The sequence below is a fragment of the Aulostomus chinensis genome, chromosome 6, assembly GCF_037954235.1.
Source record: "Aulostomus chinensis isolate RoL2024-O1b breed Wild chromosome 6, RoL_Achi_v1.0, whole genome shotgun sequence".
NCBI classification, from domain to species: Eukaryota; Metazoa; Chordata; class Actinopteri; order Syngnathiformes; family Aulostomidae; genus Aulostomus; species Aulostomus chinensis.
The window spans coordinates 11,086,798-11,112,159 of NC_141325.1; the positions used below are offsets into that span (position 1 = coordinate 11,086,798).

General features: G+C 40.7%; 1 protein-coding gene across 2 annotated transcripts in view; it reads right to left on the bottom strand.

Annotated features, from left to right (window-relative positions):
• Positions 1-1,111: 1,111 nt before the first annotated feature.
• The window catches only part of efna5b (ephrin-A5b), a 97,056-nt gene continuing 72,805 nt past the window's right edge, over positions 1,112-25,362 (bottom strand). The window contains exons 3-6 of one of the 2 annotated variants that reach the window (XM_086206416.1): positions 20,881-21,173; positions 5,527-5,592; positions 5,095-5,175; positions 1,112-3,174 (exon numbers count right to left, since the gene is read on the bottom strand). In XM_086206416.1, the coding sequence (XP_086062542.1) occupies positions 3,047-3,174; positions 5,095-5,175; positions 5,527-5,592; positions 20,881-21,173 (568 nt within the window). In that variant the 3' untranslated portion in view covers positions 1,112-3,046. The remainder of the gene's footprint in view (positions 3,175-5,094; positions 5,176-5,526; positions 5,593-20,880; positions 21,174-25,362) is intronic. The other variant, XM_086206417.1, reaches the window with a different exon arrangement.

The window sequence follows — 25,362 nt, forward strand, 5'->3', positions numbered from 1 at the left end:
TTTTTTTTCTTTTGTCCTCCAGAAAGGTACAAAACAGATACTAACCTACCACTACATGTTTTATGGTTGACTACCTCAGGATACACAGTATCCAGTTTATAAGTTGATCCTCATTTCCCAGGTTAAATTGTGTACAGAATAAACCATGGTGATAATAGCGATAATGACAAGTAGTAATATTGGAAATTATAAAAATTGAAGCTGGTTTCTAGTGTTAATCTGCTGACAAGCGTCCGTTCTGAATCTAATATCGTTGCTCGCTCCCTGTGCTGTTACTCCTGAAAATTAGTACCTCATTAAATGGCCTAATCTCCTATAACCCCGCTGTAGCTGAGCTGCTATTCCACCATTGTTACTGTAGCGCTAAAAAAAAAAACACAAAAAAACCCAACAACACATGGCAAAAAGGCAAAGGCAGTCTTCGTGGGAAAAACAGGAAAAAGGCAGCCACAAACATATATATATATATATATATATATATATATATATATATATATATATATATATATATATATATATATAAAAAAGCAAAAACAGAACAGTGCATGCCTTTTGAGACTATGTGGTTGTGAACATCCATCCATCCTCTATACTGCTTATCCGTGAAGGGTCGCTTGGGGGGCTGGAGCCTATCCCAGCTGACATTGGGTGAGAGGCGGGGTTCACCCTGGACGGGTCGCCAGTCCGTCGCAGGGCCATCAGGAGCAATTAGGGGTTCAGTGTCTTTCTCAAGGGTACTTCGACATGGTCACCGGGGGAAGTGAGGACCGAACCAGCGACCCTTCGGTTGCTAGACGGCCACTCTACCTACGAGCCATGCCCCCCGGTTGTGAACAAAATTTGTCATCTGATCTGGTGGGTTTTTTTTGTTGTTGTTTTGTTTTGTTTTTCTATCCAGTAGTGTTGGATGGCTTGTTGTTGTTTTTGTTTTAGGCACTCTGATCACAGCTACCTCCCCATGTCTCTCCATCTCTTCCTGTGTTTGTGTCTCTCCTTTTAATTCTTCCTCTATCCTTCACTCGCCACTTCTCTCAAAATGCAAGGTCATTGGTGCTTTAAACCCCCCCACCACAAAGTGGAAATCTACACCCCCAACCCTCCTCCTCCTCCCGAGACCCCCCAAGCCTTTCACCATCTATTTTTAATACCAGAAATAACTCCCCTTGCCACAACATGGGGTCCACATGCCTGTCATTTTGAACCTCATTAAAGAGTCACTTAAACCAGTAACACAAGGAGCCCAAGGTGGACGCTCCTTTTCTTGCTCTCTTTCTGTCGGTGGTGTGTTCCTCTTACACAACCCAATTCTGACAGGAAGTCAGCTTTCAGCAGACTTAATTTCTCTCTCTGTCCTTTAGTTTTTTGAAAGCAATGAAAAAAGATCTCTAAAAAAAAAAAAAGGCATAAAAGCTTTTATTATGTTCTCACCCTGCGCATCTGTTGGAGCTGAATATCATTATTACACAGTGAATTCCTTTTGAACGTAAGTGCTAACATAAACCTGGCTGGACAGGTTGAGCGTTTCCTTGAATTAAACTGATAGATTCTCTGTTCACACAATGTGCTTTCCTATAATTGAAGCAGTACATCAATCCTGTAAATGTTGCATTAACTGTCTGCTGAGATATACTGAGTGTAATATTTTGACGAGGCTATCTTTAATAACAAAAAAAAGTATGTTTGTGATTCTTCCCACCGTTTGCACGCGATTGGCAAAGTAAACAAAAAAAAAAGAATGGTTTAGATAAAGTGTCCAATGTAGCTGTAAGTGAAGAATCACTTTATAAATCAATATTGAGGGGTGGGGGGGGGGTAAAGGAAAAAAAAAGAAGCTGTTGATGCACATATATAAATGAGTAATAATATTGACTGCTACTTGCATGGAGAACAAATGCTGCCCAGCTCAGTAAATATTGCACAAAACGATTGTGACCGTTGCCGTGAAATTGTGTGATCGACTTTCAAAGGATATCGACACTCAATCTTAACTTATACAGCGGCTCACAAAAGCCTCTGCTGGGGGTTTTAATTGAGCTGTTTTGTTATTCAGAGTGAAGCCAGTGCTTTTGGAGAGTTGTTTTATTGAGCAGACCTGCATGCTCGACAAGTTAGTTTTCCAGTAGCTCACTCAAACCTCTAAGTAGCTTATCCTCCTAACGACATATTCAAGAGAAAATTGGGCTGCTAACATTTAAACCAAGACCTGGAACTCAGCCGGCTAAGGTGCATTCCACGTTTCTAATGTTTTTTTGGTGGGTTTTTTTTCTTCTTCTTCTTCTCAGTGCTGTGCTTTCCAGTCTGCTAAAACTATTACAGATCTTTTCCTTCATCTTCATTTTTCAATCTGTAACTACAGCCTGTAAATAGAGGTTCTGAATCTAAACACCCGGCAGAACATGATCGAGATACTATTAAAGGCATCTTGAGAGGTCTCGGGACAACTGTTTATTTGTATATGTACAGTCTTTTTTCTAAGAGCTAGAATCTTCACTTTCCTACCGTGTAACGTTGCTACTGAATACAACTTTCTAAAAGAAGCACAAAAAAACCCTACTGCTATTGCTAGGCTGGAGGCATGTTTTTTTTTTTTGTATTGACTCTAAGAAGCATGTGTGTGTGTGTGTGTGTGTGTGTGTGTGTGTGAGTGTGTGCGCTGCAGATGTATGTGTGTGTGTTTGTGTGGGTAAACGTCAGTGCTGCGATGACTTAAATTAGATGTAAAGCAGTGTTAAAAAACTCACGGGAAAATAAGAATCACTAAGTGTCAAAAAACGGGATTTGGCATCTTAGTTGAAGGTTAAAGAGGGGGAGTTGTCTCTCCCGCTTTCCAACATCAACTTTTTTCACTCACAGATGGAGAAAGACCACTTAAATATTTGTTTTTTGTTTTTTTTTTCTGAAAAAAATAGAGGGTTCCTTGGGAAGCCTGCTCCGATGCCCAATCAAGCAAACAAAAATCCACCCAAATCCCACCCCCTTTTCCTGCAACCCTGGGCAGATTCAGGCCACGCTAGGTGTAATAGCCCTCTTAAGACAGAGGGAGGCGCTATAAAGTGAAGAGTGCTGCTAGGCAGACCAGCAACAAAACCAGAAGTTGACTTGATTTCTGCAGGTGCGTTGCAGCGTTTGTTTCGTCGCTTCGGGAAGGCTCAGCTGGTTCATGGCTGGTGTCATCTGAAGAATAAAATATGAAAAAAATATATGTTGCTTTTTATGATACAAAATGCAAACAGCACGTCACAGAAATATGCAAATAACTCACGACAATACTTCTAACAACATCGGCGTATTACTGTCATGTTTTGTTCATACAGTTTTGATCAACTTTACAAAGGCATTTCACTCTGTAATAGTGGATTCTGAGTTGCCATATGAACTTCAGCTGCTGTAACAATAATTCTACTCTCAGTGTCAGAACAATTCCTGAATTCATTCTCCGAGGTGATTACTGTGAGCAGCACTGTCCCTGCTGCACCATGGGAAAGTAGCTCAACTGTGCAAAGGACAGACAGACAGACAGACAGACTGAGAGAACAGAGGACTGGACAGTTGCATAAGAGAACCAGCATGCCTATTTATGTGTGGTGGGGTTGAAGAGGACAGTAGATATGTAGCTAACGTTCATCCCTTAAAGAGAGTAAAACAGAAAATGAGCCAAAAGAAACATGCCAGGTAGAAAGCAGCTGATTCAGGCAGGATAGGAAACCAGATACAAGGGGACGAGGGTGGGCATCCAAAAGAGTTAAGTCGGTGCTTTTACTCGAGTTCTGTATCTACTTACAGTGTTGAGAAATCTGTGCTCTGTATTCTAGGGGACTTTTCAAAGTACTTTTGATTCAGTTACATTTCTGAATTATCTGAATCCAAAATTACTTTATAGAGAAGGATTTTCCATAGAATGATTAAATACTTTCAAATGTGAAACCTGCCAACTTCATGAGCATGTAATCAGAGCAACAGAAGTCGAAGACATTCTTTCAATTTAGCATGACCTTTAGAGGTCAGGGGTTCGAGGACTGACTGCTCCCAAGCACTGGAATACACAAGCATCAGTATACACTGTATACTTCTACATCTGATGCTTCGATAAACCCACTGTCAAAACCTTCTCTCCTTTATTTAAAGTGATTTTTTCCATGGATTACTGAGCACACAGCTGAATAGAGAAGACCTGGATTATACCACACCCTGCACATGCGAGTTTCTAAATGGACATTTTTCAACAGTTTGTAGTTGGTGGCTATGAGGCGCCATTGGTCTTAAACTACATATACATGGCTGGCTCTTTCTGCATTCTGGAGTCACTAAGAAGTGTTGCGGTGGTGGAAATGCGTACTTGTGAGCTCACCTTTTAAACCGAAGTATTGTTTTAAGGATTATTTTAATTGGAGATTATGAGTGTACTATTTTATCTGGCGAGTTCTACTTTAACTCCAGTAAAGGATGTGGAAGTGTTTTCTTACCGTTAATGGAATGCACATCCAAAAACAGAATGCCATATTTTTAAAATGAATGATATAACCACAGTGTCCCATATTTAACCTTTAGTTACATATATTCCCAGTGAGGCTGTCTTGTGTTGTTTAAGACCACAGGGGTGAGCTGGTGCTGGGAATGAGACTGCAGCATGTGCTGAATGTTCCAGCTCAGTGACTGAGTTTGACTCACGTATGAAGACATAAAAATGCAGTGTGTTGTGAGCACTGAAAATAATCGATGCTGCACTACAGAGCCAAACAGGAAATCAGTGAGGAGTGAAACAGAAAATAAAAATGTGGAAAATGTATTGTTTCTCCATCGACGTATACTGACACGCTATGTGGGTCATAATAATTAGATGTGGTCAAATTGGGTGAAACATGCAGTTGAAAGTGAAAATTCTGGTGAATCAGTGCAAATATGAAACTCTGTACACATGCACATCTTTAAGAAAGCATCCCACATACATGCTGTATGAACAAGCACATATATGTGTGTATATATAATACATATATACATACATACATATATGGCATCAGAAAGGTACAGAACACACGTCTACAGATGTATGAAGATCATACTGAAGAGAATAAAAAAGCAGGAAGCCATACTAACCTCGTGGTTCTAATGTATTGTCTACTTTGTCGTTTACATCAAAAACACGGTCATGTACGCCTATAGTTCTCACACAGCTGGCTATAGGGGAAAAATAGGGAGAATGAAATATCATTAGAGGTATATGCCAAATAGGTTAGTGACATTTGAAGCCCCCCTCTCAGCACTGATATTAAAACATCTCAAGCAACAAAGCTCATGGCAACATTCAGATGAGGTTATGGACGGGCCTGGCTTTCATTTCATGTGATCATCTGTCATCACTTTTTTTAATGTTTTGGATTAAAAAAAAAACATTTTCATAGCAAGTAAAGCATTTTTGTGATGAATGAAAAGTGGAAAGTGAGCAATAGTTAACACAGAGGTAACCAGAGCCATTAATTAAACGTGAACTTCAACAAGCTCCATTGCAATGCTTTGCGTTGCACTTACTTGATGTTCGGACAAAAACTTTGAGCTTCAGGCATGTTTTCTTCCCGTTCTCAGCAATGGTGGAGGCTGAAAAAGACGAAGGACACAATAAATTGAGGATTACAGAGATGTTATATCACAGAGATGACACAAAAAATGATTTCCCTCTTCTATATTGAATTCTCTTTTCTTAAACAAGGTGAACCATTACTGTCTAATATCAGCATCCCATATCTGTGGAGCCCTGATTTCAAGTGTGCAAATTCAACTGCATGATGGAACTTTGTCGCTTTTAACTTGGTTCAGACTTAAAAAAAAAAAGAAAAGAATCATTTGTATCAATATAATTGTATTTTTTCTCTATCAGATCCTCAACACTAAAGAAAACACAAGATCCTGGATGTGTATGCTGCACGTGCATAGGGTTGAAGGAAATAGATCTCTTCCTGTGAAGCCTGTGAGGTGTGAATCTTTGAGCTTTAACTACCGTAGCGGCTGTATGAAACACTCTAAAAATACCTAGTGTGTGTGTGTGTGTGTGTGTGTGTTTGTGTGTGGTTGACCACTAATGGTGTTGTGGCGAGGCACCAGGTGCTGTCTCCTGTGGACAAGGATGGGGGTCAAACACATGTCAGTAGGAGCCCGGTGAAAGCATATTGTGTGCATCCATCATGGATAGCCAAAGTATAAAATGATACATTATTGCCCTGTGTCAGGACCTTGTATTAAATGGAAATGGTCTATGGTATATGTTGACATATAAGTGCTATTTACTATAAACTAGTTTCAATTCGGTTTTCAGCTCTCAGCTCCAGAGAGGCCAGACTGTCCGTTAAGCTGTCTTTCGGGCATCATTTTATGTCCTCGGTGGATCATTCCACAGCTGATGCAATGAGGCAGAGCATTTCCAAAGGCGACCATTTGGGATCTGTCAACTCCTCTCTAGTGAACCTTTACCTAACCCCTCCCTTGCCTTCCCTCGCTCCCAGCTGTGTCACCCTCTCATCTCGTCTGTCACCATGGCCATATTCACCCATCAAAGCTCAACTGACGTGCTTCATCATGTGTGCAGCAGCAGAATGCGTGCACCAACACACACACGCACAAACGTATATACAAATTTTCATATCTCTTGTAGTTTTGTCCTCTTTAATCAGAGTTTTTGCAGTTCTTTGATCTTTCCTGTCCTCAGACTGTTTTACATTCAGTGTCTCAGTACACATCGTCCTCATCAGCGTCCAATCATCTCTTGCATGTTGAGGCAGTGACAACAGCAGCGAGCCGTCTCTGTACCCGATTCATCCATTATGATAATTACTGACTGAGAACTATGGGAGAGAATGAGTAGAAATCTAACCCTTTCTTGGTGGTTTCCCAGTCCTGATTTAACATGAGATCCACAAGCTAGTTCCTTATCAAATACATACACGTTCATCTTTATCTCGCAATGTCTTCACTGCGGCTCATCAAGCTCCCTTTCGTTCTCTCGCTATTCCTCTCAGCATTTAAATGTTGTCGCTACATCAACTGTTATCTGTGTCTTAGTCATGTGTCAGTGTGCCAGTGAGGTGACTGGAGATCAGATGCTCCTTTTTACAGCTCAGTTTGCATTCTTGGACAGGGGGGAAGGGAAGAAAGAGAGGGGACCTTATTATTTTGGTGTTGAGGCAAGCGATGACACACTAATGAACATCGGCCACTGTTGCTCACCCACTCACACACATACAGTATATATATATATATATATATATATATATATATATATATATATATATATATATATATATATATATATATGCGCTAATACCCACACAATTTATGTCACTCCTTCTTGTTCCACTTCTGTTTTCCACCATTACTCTATACTGCCAGTGTGTACATGGCTAAGCATGGACTCACAGATACACACACGCACACACACACACACGACCCCCAGATGTCTTATCTTCATCATCGTTGTGGGCAGAGTTGAGTCACAGCCATCGACACAAGCCACTTAGCAAAGGCAGCTGATCATGAGAGAAGTATGGGCCTGATGAAAATGGTAAAGAGCATGTGGGAGTCCAGGGCTGATGACAGTTAAATGAAGCCGTTGTAATGTTTAGACATTCAACCTGTAACATGCTGTCCACCTCCTACACATGAAAAAAAAAGAAGTCCTAAGAGATAGAAAACAATTTATGCCTGCGTGCTGATGAAGGAGGTTCTCACCTCAGCTGCACCCCACGCTGCAAATACAGAGCAGTAATGTGAGGAAAGTCAACTAATCAGGCTTAATTATTGTAGATATGGACGCTGTGGTGACTGAAGACTTGAGGTGTGTCCCTGCACTGAAATGACTACAAATAAAAGATTAAGCTCCTTTTATTTCTATTTTTTTTGGGGGGGGGGGCGGGGGGGACGCAGCACCTCGTACTGGCTGTTTGATGAGGATCCCTCCACCCAGGACCAAACAGTCCATGCCAGTGCCTATTTATTTTGGATTAACATGCTACAGGGAGCCAGCTTATTGTTCTTCTTGTCTGTAACATCAACACCTGCTATTCTGGTTCCCATCAGCCCCCAAAATCAATCCATCCTTCATTAGCAAGTAGCTGCTTTGAGGGACAGAGGCCCCAACAATGGGTCCAAGAGAATGAGTACAGGAGTGGTAGTGTGGGTGGGGGTGGGGGGGTTTGGGGGGTCAGGTTACTCCTCCAAACCACTGTCCCCCTAGCTGGTAATGGCTGGTCCCTTCAGTACACTGCATTATGCATCAGCATTAAGGCAAATGGAATGAAGCAGAATCCAATTACGGAAGAACAAACAGGTGGGCTCAGCGCGGCTTCGGTGCAGTATTGTTTCAATCACAACCCAAGCCAAGTCTTACTGCCACTGTAATGTTATCTGGAAAACACATTTCCTTTGCCTTACAATTGAAGATTCAACAGCGCATTCCAGACATGAAGACATAAAAACCATGTGTCTGGGGTGATAGGAAGCTCAAGTTCACATCAGCTCCATAATTTAGGAGACATAAAGTTTGTCTTTTTCCCAACTTCAGCGTCATAAAGTGTTTTCTCAGTGTCACTTAACCATTTGTCAAGATAGTATCGGTATTTTGTTGAAAAAAAAAAAATCTGGAAACAAACCACTGAAACTGTGACATTGTCAGACACAGTTAGAGATACACTAATTGTCCTGTAGTGTAGCCGTGTCTATGTAACTACTTTTAAAGTTCATATTCTTAATTCAACGTATAATTATGATAATTATTATGGAAATAAATGCAGATTCAATGAATAAAAAAATAGTAATTTTATGTCAAGCCTATAAGTATGATAAAGAAGGTTATGAGGACACTTTCACTTCTGGCAGGCTTCATAATTAGGTTTTTAATTACAGTTTTTATTGAAATTTTCACATTTTGCAACCAAGTATCACATTATGTGCAAAACGTATCCATTGTATGAGGAGGGTCATAACACATCCTCTAAATATAAAAACTAAAAATAATAATTTTCTTTACTTGTTTTTTAAAAGATGCTCTAACCATTCATGACTCTTTACAATAACATATTTTAGAAATGAGCCTTATGTTTGCTTAAAAATATGGATACCTTTTTATAATATATAACAACCTGCAAAAAGTGATCTGCTATTTCAAAAGCAGCACACGAGCTTGACATTTTCTTGAGCAAATTGGTGACATCTGTATTTTCAGGGATTTGCTAGCATGGCTAACTGAGCATTCCTAGTGAGCAAATTCTGCCAGCTCACTTAAGAAACCCCCTGCTGGGCTCATCTTTGATTCACTCTTGGCTAACATTTTTCAAAACCAAGTCCTTTTTTGGAAGCGGATTTTAAATAAACCAGTGTCCACAAGAGAGGACACACAAAACAGACATGCACACAGAATGTTGCTTCCCAGACCCTTTAACACACATTTAGCCTAATTAGTCATGTGGTAGCCAGAAGACAATTCTTCTATTCTGCGTTCAGAAATCACTGCTGGGATTCACTAACACATGTTCTTCAGTTTCAGGTTTTAGAAGAGGATGAAACTCCAGTAAGAGAGAACATTTTCCTAACCCCTCCAATAGGTAATATCAACTTCTCCACTGTCCAAGATCATCTCTTTGACTCCAACAACAACTGCACACACGGACGCAGAATGAACCCAGATGCGGTAAAATTCTTTGCCCTGTTCCGATTGCATACTGAACAAGACAACCTGAAAAGTAAAAGGAATAAAAAGACTAAAAAACAAGCACATAGAAGCTTTGCGTGAGAAGACGGAAGAGACTTTCTACTGAAGAGGCCCATTAACCAGATGCCACTACAGTGAATACACAATAGGAGGCAATGAGGGAGTAGGGAGGAGCGGTGAAATGGAAGGACTTGGATCCAGGCATGAGTGGGAACATAAACTACACACACTCACACATGCATACACACACACTCTTTTATCATGAACCAAAGTCATCGTTTATGCCACTTTTGCTGGAAGCGATGAGGAAAAAAGAGAGAGGAACAAGGGAAGGGGGGCAATGAGTTGAGTGGAGAAAGTGAGTTAAAAATCAATAATGCCTAATTATACAGTGCACTAGTTTCCTCACATTATTGTATATCAATTATACAACGTGGGGATACAATTATTTCCTTCGATGTACTTTGAGCATTAAAACTTAGCAAAAGACCACATAGTGATGTGCTGGCAAATTAGTCTAGCTTCTCATAAATGAAAAGCGAGGGATTGAAAGTTTGAAAATTGCATCAGCTGATCATATCCTCATAGTCAAATTACAATTTATGAATGTTTTTTTCTTTTTTTTTTTAAATCAGCTATGGATTCTAAATTAATGTACATCATAAAGTTTCATTACTGCATTTGAGGTATCACATAGACTTATAATATTACTGTTATGGTCATGGTATCCGCTCAATAATAAACGGGTGTGCGTGTGTGTGTGTGTGTGTGTGTGTGTGTGGGGTGCACGTGCTTGTGCATAAATAAAAGGGAGAATGAATATAAAACGACAAACTGGAAAAAAACAAAGATATGATGACTAATGTGTGTTCATGCTTAATGACCAATGTTAACACATCCTTGTCTTCGTGACACTGAATCATAATCAGCTCCTGTTACAGTGGATGCATGACTAATCCCCAGGCTGAGAGAAAAGCTCATGTCCTCACCTGCCCCACTTTTTCCTCTGATCTCTTGGCTTTTCACAGCCTCTCTGTTTTTTTCTTTTTTCCTTTATTTTTTTCCGGCACATAAAGTGATGACTACTTTATTGGCGGTCAAACTCAAAGGAGTTAATGCTTTTCTCCATGGCCTTACTCTCTTCCGGCTGTCAACACATGTGCCATTATTTAGCTCATAGTCTATTATTAGCCAAGTTGGGCTAATGGGTTAGCTCACAGATTGTCTGTTCCCAATTTGTTTTTTAAAGGGATCCTTTTGAAACTTTAATGGATTTGCTATGGTCTGGCTTTTATCGGTGTAGTGTGTGGACCTGCTCCATTGCCAGTAGACTGATTAATAGATCATTTTCAAACGTGTGTATTCCCGTGTGTTTCACGTGCAAATGGTTATAGACAGTCATAGGGTAATTTCACACAGAGCGTATAGACCATAGTCTAAGACAATATTTCCAGTGAGTCAGTTAGAATATTGCATTTATATTCCCATTTCATATTTCCACTACAGATCATACATTTCAAATTACAGAGGACACAAACCCACAGTACATCAGTTACCTTCAGATAGTGCAAACACTGTACTTACAGCAGGGCTTTTCAGACTTGCTGGAAGATGGAGCTGCATTGTAAAGTAGTTTGTATCCTAGAACGCTACAAAAAATGCAGTGGGACTGCTGTCTATAACGCACATCCATCCACCTTCAACTGTTGATGTGAAGTCAGGTTGTGGAGGCTGCCCTGGCCACATTGACCAGCTCTGACTGGGGGGTCCTGAGGTTTTCCAAGGCCGGAGTGGAGATATTCAAGTCCCTCAACCTGGTCCTTGTTCTGCTGATGCTTTTCAGTAATGCAACTAAGATTGCAGTCCTCCACAACTTAATTTGATCATTGCTCACATTTTAATCCTGTTAACGTCGAAATATTTCCACGTCAACGTAGTGCTATACTGTCTCTGTATTATGTTGCTGTAGGATGTGATCTACGGGAGTGATGGTACACCGTTTTGGGTTAAAATCTTACTTCTCAATAGCACCTCATCTAAGCACGTTTGTTTGTTTTTCCACACTCATTTATTCACTTGAATTACTTACATTCATGAAACTGTGCAACACATGTAGTCCGAAAGACCCAAACTCAAACTGGATAGGTATCTGATGCAAAGAGACACAGGGGGGTGCGCTGTTGGAAATCCACATAGTGATGAGATTAAATGAGAAGACAGAAAATGATGGAGAAAGCCAGGGGCAAGAGAGGCAGTGGAATGTCCATCCATCTATTTGGACTGTAATAATACATTCCAGACAGAGTACATCTGTGTAGCGTTTTTGCATGTCTGTTCATTCCTGTGTATTGTATATGAGGTCATATGTATTCATGTGAGTGTGTGAAGCTTTGTGTCATTACTCTACGTTGTCAGATAATTTCTGAATGCCGATGACGGGGTTGGATTTTCATCTGAATGGATGAAAAGAACTGAGTTATGACGGTGTCCGTATGCAGGTTCCCTTCTTGTACCACAAATGGGACAGCACTACCTGTTTATCATTGTTAGCAAGCCTCCCAGAGCTACACGAATACAGACTCCACACACTGCCCTTCACCTCCATTTACCTGCCGCTGCTTCTACTCTTCTGTATCTGCTCATTTCAAGAGTTCCTTGAAGAGGAAACATGGTGCATCGTAGGATTATTTGATCAATCACAAGAAAAGAAAGTCACTCAGAATCTGCCTGAGCATTGTGTGTGCATGTTAGAGCCCAGACTTCAATCAGATATTGTGGAAAACATTAAAAGGTTTTCTTCTGTGTTAGCTTGATATTTATGATCAATCTCAGTCTAGTGTTGCATTTTGTATAGTGGCCTACGGGCATCTGCAGATTCATTGAAGCCTTACCGAATGTTTTCATTTTGTTCATTTCATTTCCTACCCTCTTGGTTTTTGAGGGATATTTATTAATAACTGGTGCACACTAGGAACTTATTTTTAAAAGCATGTGAGACCACAGATATAGTAAAATATTTTAACTGTTTTTTTTTTTAACATGAATTAATAACAGCATACACACAAGATGATTCAATCAAGGGGAAACCATAACCTACATGTTTTTAGATGGCGGTTCCCAGGAAGCTCATAGAAACTAGCGCGAACAAATGAGACTCTAAGGGGAAAAAATAAACATGGAAGTAGACAGTTGTCATCAAAAAAACATAGGTTAAGTCATGGCTGAGAAGACTGCATGAGCATAATTTGTACTGTGAGTTGGAAGTAAAGTTTGATCATTAATCTCAAATGGGGCTCGTGCTAGCTGTAGTTACAAGCTAACGTTATGCAACATCCAGTTAACTTGCTCTCCTGCTATTGTGGGTTTCTATTCTATATTCCATTGCTGTTCCTTTCACACTACAGGATTCCCAGGTTGGGATGTCCCCAATCAAGTCAGAAAGGTTAAGACTGTGTTCGAAAACCCTTCACACTACTGGATTATTTTGGGCAAATCAGTTCTGATGAGACTCAAATCCAAAACGCCCCCTCAATTGTCAGTAGGGGCAAATCAGACCAGAACTCGTCCCCAATATCCTGGACTGTGCACCCAATTTTAATGCTCATTTGATATCCCACAGATTCTGCTAAAGACTCTATTACTATAATCTTGTCATTTCAAAAGTAGAAGATAACTCCATGAACAGGTGAGATGCAAAGGTGGAATTGATGCGTTCTCCGTGAGTGGCAGATTACACACCACGCAGGTGAACAAGTCAGACAAGAAAACTTCTCCACTGTCACCAGTCTGTTGCTACGTGATCACACCGACTGGTTTCCTATTTGCCACACATCATCCACGCTTAAAAATACCATAACTCTGCTCACTCATCTCTTATAGCGAGCCGCCACCGATATTGGATTTCTGCCCTTTTCAGATTAAAATAACTCAAATACAAGATTGTGGATCGTGTCCATATTAGAGAAACATGCTTGCATCAGCACTCTGCAAGATGGGCTTTACTTAAACCACAAATGCACTGTGATCTCTGACCCCAGAAGTGCTCTCGCTGTCCTCGCTTATCTCTTCTGTCTGTCAAAGAGGCAGACAAGCCGCAATACTATGTTTTTTTTTTTGCTGAGTTGCTTGCATATGTGGTCAGCAGCATTAGATTACACTCTGCATCTCTTTGAATCTGTTTTAAACATCTTAATGCATTCCTGGGATAGTTCTGTCTTTCTCTGCCCTCTCATCCGCCTAAAATGTGTTGACCTGTAGAGAAAACACAGCTGGGCGTTGCCTGCAAAGACCAACTTGACTGACTCCAGCTATCGTCTTCGCTGCAATTACCTACCTCAGACAGGGCTTGATGCTACTGAAGAATTATGTCCTCCATTTGAGTAAATCCCCTCTGTTCCTGCTCGTGTTGATTAAGCGGTTTCTGTTGTTGAAGCAGATGACAGCAGAACCCTGTCTCCTCTCTCTAATTTTATCAGAGATGCAACAAATCATCTCTCGACCCGCATCGAACTCGTAGGGCGAAAACATCATTAACGGGCATTTTCTCCACAGAAATTTGATTTGACATCTTAATTTCCATCTACAAACAAGAAAGCTAATCAATCACATAGCCGAGGACAGATTTTTCATCCGGCCTTCCCTCAGGTCATTTGGCTTCAGAAAGTTATTAGTGGTGAGGAGAAGATTAATATTGTAATACTTTATATGAGCTCTGTTTATATGTAAGGTCTCTGCTGTCCCATATGTAGTTAAATACGATGTGATATCTTTGAAATATCGATGTGAATAGATCTTCATTAAACCTTCAGCGGACAGTGGACTTGTGCAGGGGCACTGCTATTAAACTTGAGAAACAATGTATTTTATGATTTCTCTAGATGATGCACTGTTACGTATCAAAGACATTCACAGGAACTAACCCCCTTGTTCGTGGAAAGTGACCTCTAGCCTCAGGGCATTGACATTTGTGTCTAGTTCAGGTAATGTAGTACAGCCAGCTTCAGCGGCTAATGATGCATACAATTTTCTCTCTTTGCCACGTTACACTCCTCACTCATACTGTATTGGCAAATGGGATACAAGGGCAAGGTCTAACCGATGACTTTGTGCTGAACTCCAGAGGTCACCGTACCTTATACCCAATAAGTGGCTTTGCTGGTCAGAGCTAGTGGCAGACACTGTTTTTCGTCTAAGGTTCTTTCTCAGGTGGAGCAATTTGAAATGGGACCATTACAGACACGAGGGTTTGAAATTCATTCTAACGTTTTTCAATAACGGTACACTAATAATGGTTAGTTAATGCTTAGTTGACTATTATTTAACACTTAACTAATCATTTATTAATATTAACATTACAAGCTACAACAAAGATGGATGGAAAACAACCGGGAAGTTTAGGTGGGGTTTGCGTAAGGATGACATATTATTTAAAAGATACATGTACTTTTTAATAAGGGTCACAGATAACATGAATAAATGGTTAATTATGTTTAACTCATGCTTATTTAAAATTCTCATATATGACTAAGAATTAACTTACAATTGTTAATGTGCCCTTATTCTAAAGTGTTTATTTAGACTACGTTATTCAAGTAATTACTATAACTACACCTGGGACCCTCCCAGAGAGAGTCATACCTGACTAAAGCTCTTTAAACTCTTTCTCATCTTAAATCATCAAAAAGTTGTGGACAAATTATTGGCATTCATAAATTACACTCCACTAAAGCTGTCCTGCGGATTTTCAATAATATCTTCAAATTTTTGGATGTTTATGGGCCTTATTTATTGAGTAAGATTTAAAAGTGATGATTTACCATATCCCCAAGTTCATCCCCAAATACCTGGGGCCTCATTTATAAAAATGGATCCAAACTAAAATCTTACGTGGCCTGGATGTGGCCCCGGCTTCTTCAGGCGCAGATTCACGTCCAGCCCAACCACAATCAACCCTTCCCTGAACGTTAATTGTAAAGAAACCGATTGATTACCAATAAGCCAATATGTGAATTAGCCAATTCTATTTTTTTCCAACCCCAGTGTGAGCAAATGTAGCTCTGACTGGTGGAAAACCAGCCAATCTGGAATCACTGTCACATGGATTTGGAAAAGCACTATTAGAAGTTATTATCATAAAGTACTGCTGCAATTCTTGAACGCTGTTTCATATTATCTTGGATTTCGACAAACGATGATGATAATTTCATCAGATAGAGCGAGTCCTTCTCCTCTACGCGCCGGTGGCGGGGATATGATGGTTTGAAAGCGCTGATGAAATATTGAACGGAATTTGATTTGTGGTTTCAGTTGACTTATATCTTCCTATCTCGCTTCCAGTCTGTTTATTCATACACTGTTTATTCATACACACAGTACTTATATACAGATAATGACATCTCCACACACCACCACTGGATAAAGTCGTATTTTATACATCTGGTACTGTAAATTTGCATCACAACAACCATAATTCACCGTCATTAAAAAAAACAAGAAAAAGATCAGATTTGCCTGGCAACATGATGATCTCAGTTAAATATAAACAACAAAATTATGTCAAAGCTGATGCTGAATATTGTTCCATGAAATATGCAGCATGAGCTCGGAGTATAATCAGTGTTTACTCACAGCTGCGCACCACATTGATAACTTCAAATTTGACTTGGGAGTCTTTATTCTCATTAGTGACTATAATGAGGCTGGTACATCACAAGATAACTGGCAAACAGTAAGAGTTCGATATCAAAATAAATGTCTCATCCACATCTCAGAAATTAACCTGAAGAAGAAATCACGTTTTTCGTTCATTAAGGTGCAACATGCTGTCACTATATCACTGCGAATGTTCCAGAAGGAGGATTTAGACTCTCTTATATTGGAGCTGAAAAAGGAGCAACAGTAAAGCTTGTTAAAAACTGAACAAAAACTCACCTGCTGAAAACGGTCTTTCCTAAAGAAATAATGGCTGCAGTCCTGTCAGACTTATTGTTCCAGGATACAGACGCTGTATTTTTTTATCTGAGGCATGCATGGCTGTACACCGGAAGCACTGACTGCCCAGTAGTTGTCACTCTGGTTGGTTATTTGTCTGAATTTGATCACTGATATAAAGCTGTCTGGTTGCCCATCTTTCCACACAATAGCTAAGAGAATGTGAAAGTGCCATGTGACAACGGCCCCTGTCGGGTTGGCGGAGCTGCGCCACCTGCATACGCTGCTTTAATATTTCCTTCTCTTCCTTTAGCAACCGACAAGAGCCACGTTAGAATCTATACATGCTCGTGCTTCTATGTTTTTTGTTTTTTTTAAGATTCAGGCATAGATCATGTTCCAGATGATCAAAACTGCACATTTCTCTAGTAAAACAACCACGTTACTCACCTTTTCCAGTAGGTCTGTATTAATAATTATCGGCAGTCGGGAAAGTCTGAAGGTACAATGTGAGCATGGCATGGCAGAATGGCAGAATGTTGAGAAGCAGAAGGATTTGGAATTAAGAAATATTTCTAAAATTGTATGGTTAGTTGAAGAAGTCTGTGGGTTTTAAAAGCACCAGCTGACTGCAATCAAGCTGCTCTTCACCCCTCCCCTCCTGACAGCACCGCCAGCTTTAGCTGTGTGTTTGCAGGCCTGTGATTTAGCTGAGGGTTTGCATGGTGAAGTCTTGTGTTTTCTGTGAATAGCAACTTGTGAATCATTCTAAGTGTTGTTTTGGTCTACAGCAGTTAGTAGGAGTGAGAATCCCTTTGTGTTCTTCTCCTGTTTTAAGTTAGGAGCCCAGGTTAAACCACATGTCTGTCGTTCAGGATTTATTTCATGCCAGGAAAGTTCAGGGCTTACAGATTTTGGGAACCGCTCATCTCTGAAAATAAAAACTGATATTTTGATCTTATTTTTGCTGGCATTTTTTGGAAGTGAGTGGAGTGGAGAGTCCCTTTCCTTCACGTTGCATGGATGTGTCCCCCTAGACTATGAAGTGACAAACTTTTAGTGAGCTTTCCTGAAAATTACAGGTTTGTGTGTGTGTGTGTGTGTGTGTGTGTGTGTGTGTACAAATAGGAACTAGAACTTGAGCTATCTCTCCAAAAAGTTAACTCAGATGAGCATAAGTTGCCATTGTTGCCACCAGACCTGCCTGTTGCACACAAACAAGTGGCGTGAAGCTTTCCAGCAGCTGCCATATTCAGTTTGGCTCTTTTAAAAGATTAGAGTTAATCAAGTCTGAGCCAATTGTTGATTTTTCACCATATTAAACTCCTGAATATTTATAACAATAGTATTTTAAGCCAAAATCTAATCCCTGAGAGAAACTCAATAATTAGGTCTTCGTCTCCGAAAGATTCCCTGTTGTGATTTAATTTTGCAGGCTGCTTACTTATTCCTCAGTTGAAACTTTGAATTTTTCACCAAATTCGGAAGATTAACACCCCCCCCCCCCCACACACACACACACACACACACACACACACCCCCCAAAATATGATGCAATCCGGTGAAACCTGAAAGTTCTGGCGTGTTTCTGCTTGCATGAGGAAGATTTCCTGATGATGGTGATGATGGTGGTAGAGATCAAACGGAGATGTATGGGTACAGTAGTGGTGTAGTAGTTATCATGTAACTGCCCCACCAGACTCCTGAGGCCCTTCAGTCAGACCACTGAGGAGCAAGTCCAATCCATCAGCAGACATCTCTCTTGCTTTTTATGGGCATTCCGGGTGGACACAATGGCAGTGGGAAATCACATGTCAGACGACTTCATGGTGGATGACTTTAATATCCGCCACGGTAGCCAGAGAGGCTATATGCTAGAATCATTCAATGGCCAATGAAGCCGCAGGCCACTAAGCCAATATGGCGTTCTACAACCGAATGGATGTGTTCCATGGAAGCCCTGTTGGTCGCAGTGTAATTTAATCCAGCCCTTAGGACAAACATCTCTCAGCAGAGAGAGAGAAAAAAAAATGTTAGAGACTTGAAGGAGTGGATGAATTTTATAACCTTTTTCCACCCCCCATCTCAACTTCAGTCCATCTCATTTACTATCATTGTAAATTAACACACAGGAAATGTGGTTACTTTTTAAAAAGACAACTAACAAAAAGCCTCAGTATCTCTTTGTTTTATGGACAAGGTTGAAAAAGTATCTGTTCACCACACAAACAGCGGCAAACATTTTCAAGGATCTGTTTTGTGTGTTTTTCTTCTTTTCTCCCTCCGAGCCATCGCTCTATTCTACCGTGGCGCAGGCAGGAAGAGGCGGGGAACCACATGAAACGTCTAAGGGTGACAGTCAGGTTAAACTGCTTTAAAAGACGTTGGTAATTTCAAAAACAGAGCTCGACGTATAGAACACACGGCTCAGCTGACTTGTTGTCTGCCATCACTCGGGGAGGAAGAAAAGACAGAGAAACAGTGATGTGACGACCATGTTTTACTAAAAACAGACGCATCTCTATTTATTTCTTTTAGCTGGAGAGTGTTCTCAGATTTTAATTGACGCCTATGGTTGACAGGAAACCAATAGATTCCGGTTCAAGATTTTTACTTTTTTAAAGAGATTTAAAGCTAAAACCAGACTAAATCACGTTAAATATCTCGAACAGGTCACACACATGTACACACACACACACAGACACACACACACACATCTGTGAACGCGTTTCAAACTCAGAAATTTTTCCTCTTCACTTTAAGTCCTGCTCAACTTCAGATGAACTCAATTAGACTCCGTTTCGATGCTAAGACACAGTTAACTTAACATTTAATACAGGATGAATGGGAGCGTAACATAATGCGTAACAGAGGGCACTCGTTTTGGCAGAGTACAATATTCCTCGGCGGGAAGAGATGGGAAGCTCTAAACTGTATGAATCTAACTCCCTCATGAATTCCATTGCCATTTTAGGGAAGATTTTTGCGCGAGTGATTAGAGCAGTGTGAAAAGGTTGGAGCATGAAAGCGTCTACTCGGATCATAGTAAAGCTCTAGTAAAGTAGTAAAGTTGTGAAAACATAGGTGGGAAACAGTGTTTGTGTGTGTGTGTGGACCAGGTATTCCTCACGTCGGGGTATAGAAATGTGTTTACACAGTCATATTTAGGCCTTTTCCATACACATGAGTTGACTCGGTTTGACTCGGCATGTCAGCCCAGCATGGCAGGGATTTGCATTTCCATTACAGCGGGACTACCCGCTTGAAGGTGTGTCTTTAACTGGTAATGCCCTTGTCTAAAAGCAGCGGGTTGATCCACGGCTGTGACTGTAAGGAGCAGCTGTAAAACGGTAGATAAACACTTTTCACTTCCTATAAATTCCTCCATTATTTTGGTATTTAAAAGCTTTTATTATGAAGCAGCCAAATCATGAAATATTAGGTTTGCATCAGCCATAACTCGACAGGACTCTTTTTACAGCTGTAAGCCAGCATGAAACTGTAAAATAAAGCAGATATCTGAAAGTATAAACAGAAACTAAACTTTAAACCAGACTCTTTCAGCCAGAAACTACAAAAGTATACTGAGAGCTGAAACATTTTTTTTTTTAATGTTTTTCTCTCTGCTCTCCTGCGCAGTTTAGTCACAGCTGTTTGAGGTGTGTGTGTGTGTGTGGGGGGGTCATCACCAGCTTGGTGAGTCAGGTGTGCTTTGGCCCATCTCACCAGATGGTCCATCGCAGGTAGAACTTGCACGAGCTCAACATGTTTAAAGTGGTAACCAGGTGCCAATGTGCTGATTTAAAAGTTCCAGTCGTGAGGACTCTGTTCCCTTTTCGAGACTGTTTTTACAGCGGTAGTAAGCCAGTGTAATGTTCTATGAAGTGATGAAACCATGACTGTTTGTGTGTGTGTGTGTGTGTGTGTGTGTGTGTGTGTGTGTGTGTTAAACGTATATAAATCAAACCATATATTTCACAGCTGCTTTTGTGCAGCTTTTACAGGCTAACAGGATCACATGGCATCATAATGTCATCTTGGCAACAGCACAGCTTTCTGATGTCTCTCTATCTCTATTCACTCTTTTGCAACATATATTTACCAAATGATAGGAAAAGCAATTTTTTTTTTTCATTTTCTATTATTGCTTTCACACTGAAGGATCTCAATCAGGTAAAAGTGAGACTTTTGACTTCCAAAGAAAATTGCCTCTAATTATCCACCCATGTTTCTGTGTAATAATTCAGAGGACTCACATATGTAGTAGTACTCTCGGCCCGGCCTGAACTCGAAGCCCAGAGAGAATGGAGTGAAGAGCTGGAACTTCTCAGAGAACTTGAGCGGCCCGTTCGGAGAGTGCGGCCTATTGCACTCCCAGCGTTTGAAGCCCTTGGCGGTGTGGTCACAAGTGCTGTAGCCATCGTAGTTGACCATGTAGAGGACGTAGCGCTCTGTCCGCTCCTCGGGCACTGTGTCTTCATAGTGAGGACAGTAGACATCCAGGTAGTCGTTTATGCACACGTCGATGTGGTAGTCTCCACGATGGAATCTGGTTAGAAAAGAAAAGGGTTGGGTTTTTTTTAGGATGAGGTATTGGTACACATTAAAAATCAACTTTTCCTCTCTCATACTGACACCAGTTATCATTCTATGGCATTTAATGTGTCCTTTTCTCTTTAAAACACACACATCATCTGAATTTGAATGAGTTTCTACAAATATATAAAGTGCATCCGACAAGACGCATGAACGTCCCCTCAATTATTGAAGATAAAATTTGAATTCAGCAGCACATATGCAGGGAGAACAGATTCGCTCTTTCAGCTCCCTGTCATTGTTGTGTGGAAATTTACTAGCACCCGCTCTCTCATCCTTGAGCTTCAATAAATTTAGGCAGGTTAGTTTATCTATAAATCTATCCAGGCAGCACATATTTACTCTCACACACGCATACACCTGCCTTCTGAATGATAGCAAAGTCTGAGAAGATATCCTTAGAACTAAATGTTTGCTTTTTTTTTAAGGTCTCTTGGGGAAAAAAAAAAACCTACTATTACTAGGAAAAAAAGAAACAAAAATCTCCTCTTCAGACTGAAAAACCCAGGCTGAGAGGAAAGTAAAAATGATGACGGGGATACAGGAAGGTACAGACAGTAAATGTCATGAGAGGAAAAATACAGAGGCCGGCTGTCTCTGATGGCTGTGCACTGAGGCATCTTTACAACTGCAATGATCTAGAACAGGCCACGCAGGGTCAAAGGGCTTCAATACATACAGGCAGATACATCGAAAGGCCACACACTGTCACAGGCTTACATACCTGCACACACACACGTGCACACACACACACACATACACTGAAAAACCAGTTTATTTAAGCTAGTTAAGAGATATTTGACACAGACTTACACGAATAATACTTCCCCTGAAAATAGACCTACAGAGTTTTCTGTTTCTTAAATTAGAGAGCAGTTCTGTGGGTGTGTGGGTGCGTGGGTGCGTGCGCATTTGTGGTCAGGTCTTCGACTGAGGTCACAGAAGGAGGTCACAGAGAAAACACTGAACACCTGTAAACTTACCTTTAACTTATCACACACTCTTCTTGAAGGCCATCCACAAAAATGCACATGTACACACACACACACACACACACACACACACACACACACACACACACACACACACACACAGCTGGTGCCACTGACTCATTTCACCTAGCAGCCAGGTGGTGTGAGTCTAATTGAGTCTTTAGTGCTGTAAGAGCACAACCTGACAAGAGTTTAGACCAAAACTTTTAATTGAAAACCACGGCTGCCTTCTATCAGAAGAGATCCCCACGCTCCAGCATGAACAAGGAGCAAAGTCGATGAAATATTTTTATTCTTAGGACTCTGGAGCCTCAGGATTAACATACTTAGTACAAAGTAGTACACTCACATCATGTTGACCTCTTTCTGTTGCCCTCATTTACACAATGTCCGTTAATTTTTTTTTATTCAAACTTAGAAAAAAATTTTAAGGCGTTATACCAAAAATACTTGCAGAGAAAAAAAAAACAGTAATTGGCCCTCAGATATGGATTCATAAAATGTATGCACCCCCCGTTCCCTTCTCTTTTCACACTCCTCTGGTGACTTAATTACTCACTCTAGAGGATGGATAGTCTAAGATCAAATCACTGTGTATGTGTGAATACACATGCATATATATATATATATATATATATGTACACACACACACACACACATACATATACACACTGCATTTCAATTCAGCAATCTACTTTTGGCATGTTCTCTTGTCATTTAATCCATGTTGGTATAATTGAATGATTAATGTAACAATCAAGTGGCAAATTTAACCGCAGCCATTTCTCATTACTGTGTTCATCTGTGTCAGCTGGCTATGCTCAGTATATTTATTTATGGGTGCATGTGCGTGCGTGTGTGTGTGTGTGTGTGTGTGTGTGTGTGAGAGAGAGAGAGAGAGAGAGAGCATGCGCTACCATGAAATGTTTTTTTCTCTTCCTGTGTTTACCCATGTAGGGTAAATACCAATGTGAAGTGTTTACAAGCAAGGCATGGAGGAGCTCATCTGTAACATCTCATTTTAAACATGTCTGTGGAGGTCCAGAAAGAGCCATGCATCTCTCTCACTGCTTTAAAATGTCACTGACTTAATGGTCTCATCCTTTCATCCTCTTGCCCAAGCTTCTGTGTGTGTGTGTGTGTGTATGTGTGTGTGTGTGTGTGTGTGTGTGATAGAGAGAGAGAGAGGAGTGTGTATGAATGTGTGTGCGCATGCTTGTGTGTTTGTGTGTGTCATAGAGAGAGAGAGAGGAGTATGTATGAATGTGAATGTGTGTGCGAGTATGTGCGTCTGTGTGCGCGTGCTTGTGTGTGTGTGTGTGTGTGTGTGTGTGTGATGTTTCAGCTGCCCTTCTCTCCCTGCCTCAGCAGTCAGAATAGTGGCTCGTGGCCCTGACTGCAAATGAAGCAGAGGATGTTTGGGTGAGTGAGCACATAAAAAGGGACAGGAAGGGCATTTGTAACATGTTACACACACACAAACACACACACACACACACACACACACACAAATATGCAACAAACACAGTACACACTTCCATGCATGTGCGTGCACACACACCCATGCACATACATTAGGTTTGTGTTATCAGTTCAGTGTGCTCCCTGGCACATTGGCAAAGGAGCAGCAGTGAGACAGCCAGAAGCTGCTAATGGCACCAAGTGAGAAAGACAGTGAGGGTGAGAAACAGACAGGGAGGGAGAGAGGACCTGCTTCCAAAAGAGGGTGAGGGAGAGACTGAATCCTGCTGATAGTACTGCCAGGCTCACACTGTTTGCTTGAGTTACTCAGCCGTGCATTTATCATTAAAGCAGGTTCTGCAGAAACAATATGTGCATGACATAATGATGCAAATATTCTCCAAGTACATTCAGAGCTGGATTGTGTCTGGTCTAGTATTTGGTATTAATCTGTTTTTACTGTCCTTAAACAAACCCAGCTATTAGGGAGCTAATGTGAGAGTTTTTAAAATGCGGCTGGTGTCTTGTTTGTAGCGAAGCTAACGTCGATCAGCTGCTGCTGTGCTATAAGCAGCTGCTATTTTTCAGCAGGAGGAGGAAGCTGTTCTTCACAACAACATGGGCATGTGTTGTTCAAATATACATCTGTGTTGGACAATGGTAGAATTCCAATCAGGACTGCTTGATGAGGGGAGATGCAACAGTAACACTGGGGTGCTTTGGGAGCAAAAACAACAAAAAAAAGAAAATGAATCGGCTGTTTTGTGCAGGCATGCGTAAGAGGAATAGTTCCAGAGTTTCTCTGTGTTTAATTATGATAAATATGTATGTTTCTAAAAAGATGCAGATTAATTAAATTAACATATAAACAATGCATAAAAGACTGGCCAATCTGAGCTCTCACTGCTCTGTGAGTTTCAATTCTGCACGTGGGCACTTGAATGGAAATTTAACCAATAAAACGAGAGACAAAATAATTGTGAACAAATTTACTGAATTCTGACTTAATAATTCCTTACACAAAATAAGCAGTTTATGAAGTGTTTATGTTTAAACAAGTCTGGTGGCACAACATCGACCCTTTTCATTATACATCTATCCACACTCTTAAGATGAAAGCTGGTACAAATCACTAAAGAGATTGTCCAGATGGAGTGAATAACATACCCCCCCAACACACACACACACACACACACACACACACACACACACACACACACACACACACACACACACACACACACACACACACAACCACTAAAATCATTTCCCTCTGTTTTACACTCTTCAGTTCATCTGGCAGCATCCCAAGCAAGAATCTTCACCATTCTTGTGAAGGAAGAAGTGGAGAGTGGCAGCAGAGGCTTTCTAGCAGTAAAATAGGTAATTAAGGAGCAAAGTTGAATGGCAGGCTAATTGTCAAATGGTGATAATTACATGTCTTTGTTATGCCACAGCTGTCTCAGCAAGCTGTGGGTCACAGCACAAAGCCAGCAAAATCAGCTGGGCACAGACAGAGTGGGTGTCTAAGTGTATGAGTATGTGTGTGTATGTGTGTGTGTGTTCATCAGTGAGTAAATGAGTGAGAGAAAGAGTGATAATCTTTATTACCAGCTGATTATACTTTCACACTGCCTCCTCGAGGCCCCCTGGGGCTCCAACTGAAGGGCCAAGAATTGTCATCGCAAA